Source organism: Mustela lutreola, chromosome 2 (genome assembly GCF_030435805.1).
Source record: "Mustela lutreola isolate mMusLut2 chromosome 2, mMusLut2.pri, whole genome shotgun sequence".
NCBI classification, from domain to species: Eukaryota; Metazoa; Chordata; class Mammalia; order Carnivora; family Mustelidae; genus Mustela; species Mustela lutreola.
The window spans coordinates 211193672-211208680 of NC_081291.1; the positions used below are offsets into that span (position 1 = coordinate 211193672).

Genomic DNA, 15009 nt, shown 5'->3' on the forward strand with positions numbered 1-15009 from the left:
CAAACACATTCTTGATATTTACAAAAAAATAGAGTTATCTTTGATACTTGTGGTGTCTAATGTGTCAAGAAGTGTATACATGGACGGGACTGGAAAAGATTATGCTGAGTGACACAAGTCAAGTGGAGACAGTTAATTATCATATGGTTTCACTTATTTGTGGAGCATAACAAATAACATGGAGGACATGGGGAGATGGAGAGGAGAAGGGAGTTGAGGGAAATTGGAAGGGGAGGTGAACCATGAGAGACTATGGACTCTGAAAAACAACCTGAGGGTTTTGAAGGGGTGGGGGGTTGGAGGTTGGGGAAACCAGGTGGTGGGTATTAGGGAGGGCACGTATTGCATGGAGCACTGGGAGTGGTGAATAAACAATGAATACCGTTACACTGAAAAGAAATAAAAAATAAAAATTAAAAAAAAAGTGTATTAGTTGATTCTGTGTATTTTGTATCACTTTAATTTAAATATAACATACTATAGGAAGAATTTAAGGAGGGAAATATGTTGGAAAGGAATTATTTTCTGTCTGTTTCAGTAAAGAGAATGCTTAATGTAAATATTTAGAGGAAAAAAGAAATTCGGACAAAGGTGATAAGATAAAGTGATGTAAAGAAGGTATCATGAAGAAAGGAATCAAATAAAAGAAAGTTGCTGAACCCAAGAGCATTTTGGCAACTGTTGCCTTGTCATGAAGGGGATACAAACTCTTCATGAGTTTTATAAGTAGAGGGGCCTTCTGGTTTCTGCTTCCCTATCTTACATGTATGATTAGGATGAAATGTTTAGAGTAAAATCGTATATTTAGATGGTGGGTTTTTTTCCCCAGCTTTATTGAGGTATAATGAACAAATAAACATTGTACATGCTTAAGAAAGACAACATAATGCTTAAGCTATATCTACATTGCGAAATGATTACCCTATCAACCCAACCAACATATCCATTGCTTCCCATTGTTACCTTTTTTTTTTTTTTTGGTAGGAGAACCCTTGCTATTTACTCTCTTAGCAAATTACAAGTATGCAATACATTATTGTTAACTATAATCACCATTCTGTGCATTAGGTCTCCATAACTTCCATCTTTTAACTGAAAGTTTATACCCTTTGACCAACGCCTCCCCATTTCCCCCTCTTCCAACCCCTGGGAAATACCGTTTTATTCTCTGTTACTATTATATTGATGTTCTTAAGTTCCACATGAAAGTGATACCATGCAGGATTTCTTTCTGCATCTGGTTTATTTCACATAACATGATGTCCTCAGGTTCATCCATATTGTTGCAAATTATTTAGCTGTAAATGGTGGATTTTTTGTTAAAATCCAAATGAATTGATCTCAGGTGATTAAAGTTGAAGCCAGCCCGACTAACTAAGTGCTGAGCACCGTAACTCAAACTCTTCTAAATGCATATATTCTCTTATTTTATTTTTAGCAGTAAATATCATTTTATGAAGTGAAAGAAACTGTCTTGAAAATAAAGATCAGTTAACCCAAGTTATTTCAAGGCATCAATTTAAATACTCACTAGATTCTTCAGTAAACACTAAGGGGTAGTTATTTTTTTTATAGCTTTGTACTTTAGGAGAAACTGGAAACATATATTTGGCTTGAAAAATGTAACACTTTCCTTAAGATACTACAGGCTATCTAACAGATAATCAGACAGCCAAACGAGGCAGGCAATCAACATTTCAGGAAATTCTGTTATGCTAAAATTAAAAAACACAAAAACATGTATTAGGTAATAATTTGTAGTAGTAGTCATAAAAATTCTTAACCAGATGTCTTAAACCCAAAAGACATATCTAATTTTAAAGGTTTTTGGTTTTATTTTCTAAATAAAATTTTAGTATTCAAAAAGAAACTCTCGTGGGTATTAAGGGCAAGTATTGCATGGAGCACTGAGTCAGGTGCATAAACAATGAATTTTGTAACACATACACCAAAAAATTTAATTTAATTTAATTTAAAAAATACATAAAAAAAAAAAAGAAACTCCTCTCAGTAGCAACAGTAAAAAAAAGAATCACAGAATGTCAAAATACCTTGGTCATGAATCTGGTACAACACATGTATTTACAGAGGGTACCTGGGTGAACTATGGAAGCAGTATGCAAATGTGAGCATGGCACATAAATGGTGAACAATGTTTGTATTGTGCCACTCTTTGGGAAAGAAGTTGAAAAAAATTATCTCCTCAGATCAAGTCACACTTAAATTTACCATGGACTAGTTACTGTTGTTTCTAAAAGGAAAGAGATGTGTTTTTGTTGAGTTAAAAAATTATTATATCAGCTACATCCTTTAAATTGGCTTTGAAAAACACTTGTGTCTACCTAGTCATTTTAATCAGGTGCCTATGGGAACAACATATATTATCTCTAAAAATAAGAAATCATTGCTCATTTAGAAGACCTAATCAACACCAAAGAAGCATGATACTCAGAAATCAATGCTTTTTTTTATAACAATTACAAGTAGATTCCAACTGAAAATACAAGGAGAAAACTAATGGCTCACAGTTGTTGTGAAAGATATAAACGAATATTTGGGGCCAAGTCAGCAAATGTAACAAAGTGATTGTGCAAATACAACCACAAAGTCAAAAGCTGTAGGTAAAACTGACTTTCTAAATGGAAGAACTGATATAAAAATGGGCCAATTAAATTGTATGCAAAGTCATTATGTTCTTTCCTATTAAACCTTCATTGAGATTAGGATGCCATATCCTACAAGACTTTTGTCATATAGTTTTTTTTTCCCCCGACACTAAATATTTAATGAATCAAAAATATTAAAGAAAAATTAATAATCGTATTGCTCAACATGTTGCAAAAATGGCTCGTTTGATTATTTTCTTGGACTGATTTGTTTTAATTGGTATAGACTTGGTTTTTCACTAGCATCCCCCCTGAGTACTAGTTAAATGTTTGATTTTTGGGGCTTAAAATATTATGGTGTTTCTATATTTTCCACCACTTAGAATAAAAAATAAAGACTGTCCATAGCAACCAAGTGTCCACATCGGAAATAACATAACTGATACAACACTCACATGAAAGGATCTACCAGAAAAATAACACCTTTGAAAAATGCTATCACATCTCATCTCAGGCATGAACTGAGAGTTTATGAGTTTATTTCCTCCTTCCCATTAAAATTTCTTTCCACATGATATGTCTGAGGTAGAAATTAAGCAGCCTGGAATACTGCAATGTGATTTGTAAGATATCAAAGTTGAGGTAGAGTCTATGACAAATACTAAAAATTAAATACAATTAAATAGTCACTCAATGAAATTATTTGGTGGACAAAAGCCATGCTTGAAAGATCCCACTCTACTTGTGATCAAAATAGGTCCCTGTGATGGGGCAATGATGATATTAACTCAATGAAGACAGAATGTTAACATCTTGTTAATAAGTGTTGAACTGATTGCTGGGAACATATACCCTCCATGACCAGAGAGAGGCCAGAATATTATTTTCACCCTGTCCTCCAAAGTCCTCCTTTTCAAATCCAAATGAGAGTGGTGACTAAAATCCTAAGGTCACAATACCCATTGCAAAATTTGTGTGGAAGCCCAGATTGTCAATGACCTCAGCTTACTCTTTATTACAGGAATGAATTCAGTTGGGTAGTAAAAGCTGAGTTACTTGAGCTTAAATGTCACTCTCTGCACAGGGACTTGACAAATCCTCAGAAGTGAAGCTGGGAAAGCCTGCAGCCTCTACAGTTCAAATGACATCTGAACCCCCCAAACTCTTTAATATCCCCTTGATTCTAGCATGTGAACATGTTTTAATTTAGTATTCCTTTAATCAGCTTTGTGCCTATTAGAGGTAATTTTTCCATCCTCAAAGCCTTAGCTTTTATCCTACCTTGGTTTAGATTCCCATAAACTCACTCCTTGACATGAGGTAATACGCCAACTGTGTTTCAAAACATTATTTGGGTTCTCTAATTATATATTCCTGCTTATGACACTCTCTGTAAGAACATATCTTATGTAAACGCCATGATCTGTTTAACCATTTTTCAAAACAAACTTCTGTTGAAGGGTTAATGACTTCAGCTGAGTCCCTGAGACAGACACATCTGTCAGCTTGGTAGTGATATTAGTGAGAATATGAACATTAAGTGTTTTTTGTACCAGGAACTTAAGATGTATTAATTCATTTAATTAATTCATTTAATAGGATCCTCCTGTGAGGTAGAAACTATTATTGCTCTCAATTCAGAGAATTTCAGTAATAATATATGCAAAGGCATCACAGCTATTCAGCACACAAGTTGGATATAAACTTAGGTGAGCCTTAGAGTCAAGAGTCTATCTGTTTTCCACTTGCCTGCCCTGCTGATTGAGAAAGCCCTCCAGAAGGAGAGTAAGATAGACAATTGATGGTATTATCTACAACACATTTTTATCAATAAAAGCTTGGGGCATAATTTTTGTAGAGATAGTTGATCTCTGACTCCTTCTCCATTTCCTTTTGGTGTCTGTCCCTCCCCCTTGTCATATCTCTTCTTCACACTCACTCCCTACAGGTTCTGTCTTGGGTTCCAGGTCTCTCACTGTAGCTTTCCCAGTGAGCCTGTTCTTTTGACACCACATCTCTCACTGAAGTTTGTCTCTTTATTTTCTCCTACTGCTCTTTACTTTTCCTCCCCCAGGTTTTGTCTAGTGTGTACGGACAGTCAGTCTTCGTCTCAACTCCAGGAAATGAATTTCCAGTTCCAACCATGATCCCGTGTCGTAACCTTAAGCGCTAATTTTTATTTAGGGGCGTTTTCATGAACTATAGAAAACTGGAGGAGTGGTTTGGAAGGTTTATCAGAGTCTCCAGATAAATTGAATCAATATTGGGCATGTATGTGTGTGTATGTGCTATTTTAATATATACATTTATTTTTGTATATAGTACACACTACTCTATATTGTACATAGTACAGTATATAGTGTGTGTGTGTATGTGTGTATATATATATATACACATATATACATATATATATATATATATATATATACACACATATATATATGTGGTGGGTGATCTCATATAATTAGATGGAGAGATCTGTTTTAAGGAACCAGTTTACATGATTGTGGTGGCTGGCAAATCAGAAACAAGAAGGAAAGGCTGGCCCATTGGAAATTCAGGCAGGAGTGGACACTGCTATCTTGAGGTAAAATGCCCTCTTTAGGAAACTTCAATTTACTTTTAAGGCCTCTAATTGATTGGATTAGATCTACCTGCATTACACAGTAATCTCCTTTACTTAAAGTCAACTGATTATAGATGTTAAATACATCTTCAAAATATCATCACAGTGTAGTGTAAACCCTGACAGTTGTTTGTTGTTGTTTTTCTCTTTTAATTCAAGTACCTGAGTTAAGCTTTGCTTGCCCCCACTTCAGAGAGGCATCCACTTCAAAGATAGTGATCCTGAATAAACACATTTCCAGCCACATACTGAATAAAGGGCCAGGCCACCTTCCCACACTAAGGCTTCTTGGTTTTAGGGATATTACTTGATTGCAGTAACTGCACATTTGGCCATTTGTTTTTTCCTCTCATGTTTTAAATTTACCAACAGCAAATAAAAGCAGAAGCCCAGGTCCATTCTGTGTGTGTGTGTGTGTGTGTGTCTGTCTCTCTCTCTTGTGCAGGCCTTCTCTCTTTCTCTCCCCTTCCAATGACCTCACTGTGTGGTCCCAGATGTGCTATGTAATTTTTAGATCTTATAAGTAATATCCCTTCATTTTTTTTAAGTTTTACCATGGTTATCACTGAAGGGCATTTTTCAATATTAATAAGAACTACAGAGGCTAGCCCAACCACAACATTGGTTATTGGTAGGCTAAGACCAGCCCCCCAAAACAGTAACACCTAGATTACTGTTTGATAAATCAACAGAGTACCATAGCCCAGTCAAACTGTCACATAAAACAAACCATTACAGGAGGTATGATTGAGAGATCAAATCAACTAGCTTACCATATCACTTAGCTAAGAGGACCATGTACATATTTTCTGGGCTGAATCTGGTATGGAAGAAAGCATCTAATGTAGATTAATTTCAGCTCTGTGTCACTGATGTTACTTTTTTGGGAGGGGGATGGGGCTCTTCAGTAGCTAAGCTTTGTTCCAGAATGAGGAAATGTTGTAATTCCCAATACAGACAGGGCCTGAGGAGGACTAAACAATTCCTTTTATTATTCCTAGTAGTGATATCATTGGATCCATGAATTAAGAATTAGGATGTCACTTGGTCTTGGATCTGAGACAAAGTGATGAAAAGACAAAGAATAATTCAAAATTCATTCATTCAGAGTGATGTCCAGTAGTGGCTAAAAGCAGCTGTGACAGTAAAGGAAAAAGTGGTATCATAACAAAACTGTTACTGTAGTGTTAGCTTGGTCCAGCAGTCTTCACATCCCTGGGTCCTGGATCCCCTGTCAACTTCATCCCCCCACTTACCAATAGGTTCTTTGAGTGACCCACATTCTCAAAGTTTCTCTTTTTAAAAATGATTTCCATCTCTTTCAATGAAGAACCATGTCCGGTAAATTGTCTTTTTCTTCACAGTCTTACCTCTGTATGAAAAGTACACAGTGAAGACAATGATACTGGCCTGGTATCTTTCCTTTAATTACTTCCTTGCAATTACTGCCCTGGGACCCCTGAACAGAGCCTTGGAGTAGTCTGATGGGGAGAATTTGGGTTTGGGTCTCTTCATATGGTACAAATGGAGGTTGAAATTAAGTTTCTAATAATTTATTGCACTTGCTTTGTACATTTACTGTCAGCCCAGAAGCAATCCAGTGTTCTATATGGGCTATTTAAAATTTTTTAGCAAATTATTTCAGTTATCATTTCAACATAAAAATATAGCATGAAAGAAACTCAACTTACAACAGGATCATATCAAGTTTAATAACCATCTAGTATTATAGCCAGAAGTGAAATAAGAAAGTAAGACATTTCACCACATGAGTCCATAATGAATTTCAGTACAGATGCATTAAAGCTGAGTGAATTCAAATTTCAATAGAAAAGCTTGCTGTTGTGAAGGAGAGAAAGATAAGCAAACATCACTTGGTATAATAAAGTTTGTTGTAGAAAAAGGAAGTAGGTGAAAAGAATAACATTGAGAATAGGCTTTTCCCCCCTCTGTACCATGACAGAAGGGTAGTTTTTTTGTTGCTGTTTTGTTTTTGTTTTTGTTTTTTTAAGATTTTATTTCTTTAACTGACAGAGAGAGAGATCACAAGTAGGCAGAGAGAGAGAGAGAGAGAGAGGAGGATAAACAGGCTCCCACTGAGCAGAGCGCCCTACCCCATGCAGGGCTTGATCCCAGGATGCTGGTATCATGACCTGAGCAGAAGGCAGAGGCTTAACCCACTGAGACATAAGGGTAGTTTTTAAGGAAGTATTTTATGGAGTGAAATATGGGGGGGGAGGGAGATATTTTAAGGAGATAAAATCATTAAGGTAATAATAATGGCTAATATTTAGTCTGTGTCTGGCCATTCTTTTGTGCTTTATGAACCTTAGCTCACTAATCCTCTTCACATTATAAGGAAAACAATGAAATCATCTTTAATATGAAAATAACAAAAGTGAGACTTAATGAAGTAAAATAAATTGCCCAAGGTCTTGGAGTTAGTCAACACTGATATTGGTACTCAAGCAGTCTGACTTCAAAATTTGCGTTTCCAACCAATAAGATGGCCATAAAGAAGAACCTTAAGATGTGAACAGGATAAAAGAGGATTTAGGATGACCCTTAAGAGAGACAACGGGGATGAAGATATGGAAAGACTTGAAAGAGGGAAGGAGAACTGGTGATGAAAAAGATAGGATCTCTTCAAGTGAGATCTATTTTATTTTATTTTTTAAATTAATTTATTTATTTGAGAAAGAAATAGAGAGAGAGCAAGCATGCATACACAGCAGGAAGGGGGCACAAGGCCAGGGAATGGAGAATTATAAGCAGACTCCAAGTGAGCCCCCAGGTGGGGCTTGATCCCACCAGCTGAGATCACCACCTGAGTCAAAACCAAGAGTTGACACTTAACCGACTGTGCCACTCAGGCACCCCCTCTTTCTGTAAGATTTCAATGGCAGAATTAATAATTAATGATCAATGAATGAAGAGAGGAGAGAAATTGAGAATTACTTTCATTACTGATTTTTCAGTCTTGGAGTACCAGGTCATAGAAATGCTGAAATGGAAGGTCTGGGGGCAGAAATGGAAACATGTGAGAGAATAATCTATTGTCAGAACATGTTGAGTTTCAGTTGCCTATTTTGACACACATTCAGAAACATTCTTCAAGCAGGAAAACACCAGGAGAGAGACAAGATTGAAAGTGATACCGTATTGTTCAAATGAAAATACAGAGTGCCAGTTACATTTCAATTTCAGACAAATAACTTCTTTTTACTATCAATATGCTCCAAGTGTTATATTGTATTCTTATTTTTAAAACCCATTTTTTTTTTGTTTATCTCAAATGCAAGTTTCACGGGTTGTCCTACTATTTTATCTGGCATCTCCACTGCCTGGAGTTATAGATTTGAGTTATCAGCTTACAGAGAGGAGACCATGGTTTGCTCTGAGTAGATGACATTAACTTAACAAAAAGAATTTCTCAAAAGAGAGGGTAGAGTGTGGGGTCTGTGATAGAAGGCAAAGCATTGTCCCTGTCTCATTTACTCTGCCTTGTGGCTTTGTGGTGTTCTCCCAGTCTGCCTCCTGGCTCAGCCATATAATGTGCTTTGACCAATAATACAAGACAGAATTAATGGTGTCTATTCTAGGTATAGTTGTCCAATATCCTTGTAGGTGTCTACTTTGCTGTCATACTCATGCTGCCTTCATGAGAACACATCTGGTCATCTACTGCAGAATAAGAGATTTGTGGGGCAGAGTCAAGTAACACATGTAGCCACACCAACTGTCAGCCAACCCCCAGTCCTATTAGTGAACCCAGCTCTCGGATGAGTATCAAACTTATGGTTATATAACATTGAGGTGGGTGTGGTTGTCATAGTAACAGGCAAGAAGCCTTCTTATAACCATGCGTAGTATGTGTACTGAGGTACACAAACTTGTGCTGAGGTTGAAAACCCTCTATTAAAAAAAAAAAAAAAAAAAAGAAAACCCTCTATTTTTTTTAAATTTGTCGTTGGTTATTCTTAACTCATAGCTCACTATTGTATGATTTAGAAAAAGTAATTTCAACTCTCCAAATTACAATTTTCTCACCTATTCCAATGGAATAACAATAACTATCTCTTAAATTTTAAAGTTTAGGGGTAATAATGTCAGATTAAGTAAGTACACAATGAATATAAGTTATCATTATTAGCTGTATTGACACTGGCTTGTGGCTATGACTTTTTACACCAAGCAGAGTGCCTAGTGTATTGTAAATGGTTTATCTGTATCTATGGAAATGATGAATGAAGTATAAAGTTTAAAATAAAAATAAAAGCTTTTTTTATCAATAGGCTCATATAGTAATAAGAGGACTCCTAATATAATGGGTAATTTGGTATATATAGATAAGTAATTAATAGGCTGGTACTATCACAGATTTATTAAGTACATATTTTATGAAATACTGTCAATGGATCAGGCATTACTCTAGGCACTTAGGATTCAGTGATGAATAAGACAGAATAAGTCCTTGTCCATAAAGATTTTGCATTCCCTGAGAAAGACACAAAATATATGAGCAAACAAGCAAATATATAATACTTATTGGTGATAAGTGTTATGATAAAAGAGCTACATAAGGGACTAGAGGCCAGTGGCGTGGTCAGGAAGTCACATGATACTGTCATAAATGATGCTACCAGGTATCTTGGGTTGATTTTTGAAGTTGAGTAGGAACTCATGATGTAAAGAGAGAGCATACCACCTGAGGTGATGCAGGAGCTAGGATAAAGGCAAATAGTTGAGAAGAATTCTGGATTATTTAGGGAATGACACACACTAATACAGCCGATGTCTACTGAACTCCACATCTCATGGACCAGTTCTGATCCAAGCTCTTTTGCAAGTTGACTTTTAACTTAATTGTCTTAGATTTCCTTCCATTCTAGCACATTGAGAGCTGCATTGTTTTCTTCATAATAAAATTATGTGCCATCCCAAGACACATAAGGAGCCATATCAAACAAAGAGCTTTTAACAAAGAGACTAAAGGGTGAAGGGAAGCTTGGCATCCTGAGTATAGCCAGGGTCCAAGAGACACATGGTTACCACAGACTTAAGAAAAATGGATAAATAAGTCAAGCAGAGAGAGTCAATTATCATTTGGTCTCACTTATTTGTGGAGCATAACAAATAGCATGGAGGACAAGGGGTGTTAGAGAGGAGAATGGAGTTGGGAGAAATTGGAAGGGGAGATGAACCATGAGAGACTATGGACTCTGAAAAACAATCGGAGGGGTGTGAATTGGCGGGGGTGGGGGTGGGAGGTCGGGGTACAAGGTGGTGGGTGTTATAGAGGGCACGGATTGCATGGAGCACTGGGTGTGGTGCAAAAATAATGAATACTGTTTTCCTGAAAATAAATTCATTAATTTATTTAAAAAAAAAAAAGAAAATGGGTAAAATGCTGTAAGTATATTAAGGACGTCACACAAAAGTTACCAGTTGCTTGCAGAGATGAGAGAAGAGATACAGGAAGCCTCTACAAGTTCTGACCTAAGTGGCTGTATGGGTCACAATAACACTGTCAACCAATTGGACTATAAAACCTATAGATGTTTCCTATAGCCCATAGCAAGGTGCTTGGTGGATACATAACCAAATGTATAACAATATTAAGCCTCAAAGTCTTCAAGTTCATAGTTAGAGCCATAGAGAGATCCATAGCTTCACCCTTGTCCTCCACATTCTGGAGACCAGCAATTATATTTCTTGAATTATAAATATTAAAAAAAAAAAAAACTTTTATTCAGACTTAGAAAATTGACCAGTTATACTGTTTTTATTCTATTCAGATATATGATCAAGTATTTACTAAACTGTCCTTTAATATTAATAGAGCAGCTTTTATTGGTTAAAGAGTTTTTATATTGATTTTTTCTAAGATTTTATTTATTTATTTGACAGAGATCACAAGTAGGCTGAGAGGCAGGCAGAGAGTGAGGGGGATGCAGGTTCCCTGCTGAGCAGAGAGCCCGATGCAGGGCTTGATCCCAGGAACTGAGATCATGACCTGAGCCAAAGGCAGAGGCTTAACCCACTGAGCCACCCAGGCGCCCCATTTATATTGATTTTTATCATTAGATTGCCTATAACCAATTTGAAGTCAGTAATGAGATGTGATTATGATTATTATGTCTAAAACTATTTTCAGTGGAGGTAATACATTTTACTTTTTGCATCTAAGTTTCAAGAAATTATTCTCTCTCTCATTCTATCCTTTAACATTAATCCTGGATCCTAAATTATGTGATTTCTATTCACTAGCACCCAAGGGGCACACCTAACACTGTCATGGCTTCTTTGAAATGAGGACATTTATCTTTAATCAGGATATTTTCCCCCTGCTCACACTCAGAAGAATGTAACATCTTACTGATGTAAGAGATGTAAACAAAATTTCTCCCAGTAGAACTATTTAGCGACTGCAATTTAGAAATGTGTTTCGTGTTCCCAGCTTCCAAGTGTCTAACAATGTAACCCAGAACATCAACATAGCTTTTGCAATATGCTTCTAAAAGCCATGACATTCAGGAGAATCACTAATTATGTTTGGCCACAAATCAAATTTAATAGCATCTGGACAGTTCAGATCAAAAATCAAAAAGACCTTCAAATAAGGGCAGCATTTAAATCTAGTATGCATGATATATAAGGTCAAACTCAGTACAGTGTACTGTCCGTCTGGAGGTAATTATGTTGAGCAATCACATACTCTGTGTTCCAAGTAATGGTTCTTTAAAAGGCCTATAATTTCTTATGTATGTTTGTCAAGGCAAACTTTATATGTACCTACACCTCTTAGAGAGCACACATAAGTGTGCAAACTAGTTCACATATTGTTACATTTTAGACAATGGAAAATAAACAACCAAATTTATAAATCATATAGAATAATAGCTATAGTTATCATTATTATTAATCTATAGGGATCATGCATTGTACTTTTTGGTTAGAGCATAAACTAATCACCTGAAAATTTTTTCTATTTTATCACATAGATTTAGAACACACTGTTTTATGTATGAACATACTAAGGTTTATGCATTAATAGTGAGATTAAATGAATGCAGAAGGGATCTTTTGGAGATCCTTTGAATTGACAACTTCTAGTTTCGCAGCTCTTGGGCAGGTAATCATCTGGTTCTCAGGTCATCCTCACATAAATATGGAAAGCATATTCTGTAAGTCACCAGGCCCTGATCTATGAATTCTTCTCTCTTTTTTTTTTTTCTCTTACTTTCCTTGTTAGGTTTTTCTGATTTAAAATGTAAACTTTTCACCCAGGTAAAAAGGTATCAGTTCTTGCTGTGGCAAATTGTTCTTACAGTAATATTTTCCCTTTCAGTTTACAGAAGGATAAAAAGAATTTCTCAAGACATAAGTCATAGGGGTCCAAGTATGAATCTGAGTGGATTCAGACATGTCTGGTCATGTCAGACAAACTGGTGAAACAGGCTGTTCTGGGCACTTTAAAAGTTGGCTAAGAAACTTTCTAAAAGAGAATTCAATCTGTGCTCACTGTTGATGTACCAAGAGGCTTGTTCCAAAGGGTGAACTGATATAAAAATCCAAAAAGAAAGTTCCTCATGAGAGATTGAGGAATGAAGAAAGAGCGAGCCAGGTTGTTTGGCCCTGATGGAGCAATGGGGCCAGAGTTTCCATCCATGGGAGACTCTTGTCAGTAAAGCATCTTGTATGTGCCTGAGGTTTGACTCTGTTCATTCATGAGAAGATCTACAAAATATTAAGAGCCTTCTGACAGAGTGTAAAGAGAAATCAGAAAAGAACCCTCCCATACACCTTTATTTCCATAGGACACGGTACCACTGAGTTCCAGTGCACCATGACAATGCTAGATAGAGCAGCCTTATAAGGGACAATAGCCCTCAGTAGATACCAACTACAGAAATATAGTTCCTACCCAGGAAATGAGTGATACTTTCTAATCTCCTCCCTTGCTCATATACAAAGTTTATAAAAAAGCAAAGAAATGTCTGGCCAGACTGGTGGGACTAAGAAGGTATTCAGCAAGGGAAGGCATGGATAGGAAGACCACAGGAGGTAGGTATTAAGGATTACACTTAATGTGATCAATCACTACTTTGTACATTTGAAACTAACAATACAATGTATGGTAACTTACTGAAATTTAAATAAAAACTTTAAAAAAGGAGATATCTAGGACAGTAAAAATATTCTGCATGGTATTATAATGATAGATTCATGTCATTGTGTATTTGCCCAAACCATAGAATGTATTACACCAAGAATCAACCCTCATGTATGGGCTGGGTGATGGTAATGTGTCAATGCAGGTTTATAAGTTATAACCAATGTACCACTCTAGTAAGACATATTGATACTGGGGGAAGTTTTGCAGGTGTGGAAGCAGAGGGTATGTAGGAAATCTCAGTACCTTCCTCATGGTTACATTGTGAAACTAACACAATGCCTTAAAAAGAAAGAAAATATTTAGCTAGTAGCAATGTCACACAGAAACATGTACTTGAGAGGAAATATGAGAATGACACAATCCTTAGTAGTTCCAGGAATACTTTTTCTCTTTTTTGAAGATTTTATTTATTTATTTGACAGAGAGAGAACAAGCTCAAGCAGGGGGAGAAAGAAAGGGAGAGCTCCATGTGGAACTCCAGCCCAGGACCTCAAGACCATGACATGAACTGAAGGCAGATGCTTAACTGACTGAGCCCCCCAGGTGCCCTGTTCCAGAAACACTTACAGGACATTTTAGAGGAGTGATACACACACACACACACACACACACACACACACACACACACACATGTTAAAGGAGAGATAGGGCAAGTCATTTTCATTAACTTACTATTATTCCCTATGTGTTCTCAAGCTTGTATAATGTGGTGGACTATAAACTGTTGCATCATTCTCTGTATACCAATAGCCACAGATCTTAATGCTTCATAAGCAATTTTTTATATTAGTTGCAAAAGAATCTGATACATAATAAAAATTAAAACATCAAACAAAACCAATTTAGATTTTGAGAAACCATTTTATTGGACAAAGCAAAATACAAAGTTTCTTTAAGACCTTCTAGAAAGATACCATTATGGTAATGGTGGCAAGAGAAGTAAACCAAATGAGGAGGGCAAACTCAGGTGGCTTTCTATATTGAATATTAATTTAAGGTGATGGGTTCTGGGGACACCTGGGTGACTCAGTCGGTTAAGCATCTGTCTTCAGCTCAGGTTGTGATCCTGGGGTCCTGGGATTGAGCCTCGCGTTAGGCTCCCTGCTCCATGGGGAGCCTGCTTCTCTCTCTCCTTCTGCTTGCCATTCCCTCAGCTTGTTCTCTCTTTCTCTGTGTCAAATAAATAAATAAAATCTTCAGAAAAAAATATGTTGGGCTCTGGATGTAAAAGCACCAAATATTTGTAAAGCAGTTTAACCATTAAATAGCTATCAATTTGTTCTGGAGAATATAGGTTAGATGTTTTGGGAATTGAAGTACAAAAATAGGACCAAATAAATGGGAAGGCTTTCCCTTTGCATCCAGTTTCAACAATAGTTTTAGTAAAAGGTAGAGAATCCATATCCTCCATAGCACAGTGGGCGGCCGCAGCCATATCTTCGGGCTCCCCAGCCCCAGCCCAGTGTGGGGAAGCTGCCACATCCCCAGCCACTGCCACAGCCCAGGCCACCAAAACCTCCACAGCCATAGCCCAAGCCACCGAAGCCTCCACAGCCATAGCCCAGGCCTCCGTAGTAGTTGCCATAGTAGAAGCTCAT

General features: G+C 36.8%; 1 protein-coding gene across 1 annotated transcript; it reads right to left on the minus strand.

Moving 5' to 3' along the window:
• Window positions 1-14790: 14790 nt before the first annotated feature.
• On the minus strand, window positions 14791-15009 carry LOC131825990 (keratin-associated protein 19-6-like). Its single transcript, XM_059165291.1, has 2 exons — window positions 14892-15009; window positions 14791-14855 (listed from the first exon to the last, which is right to left on the minus strand). Exons 1-2 carry the CDS (start codon window positions 15007-15009, stop codon window positions 14791-14793), a joined length of 183 nt encoding a protein of 60 aa, XP_059021274.1.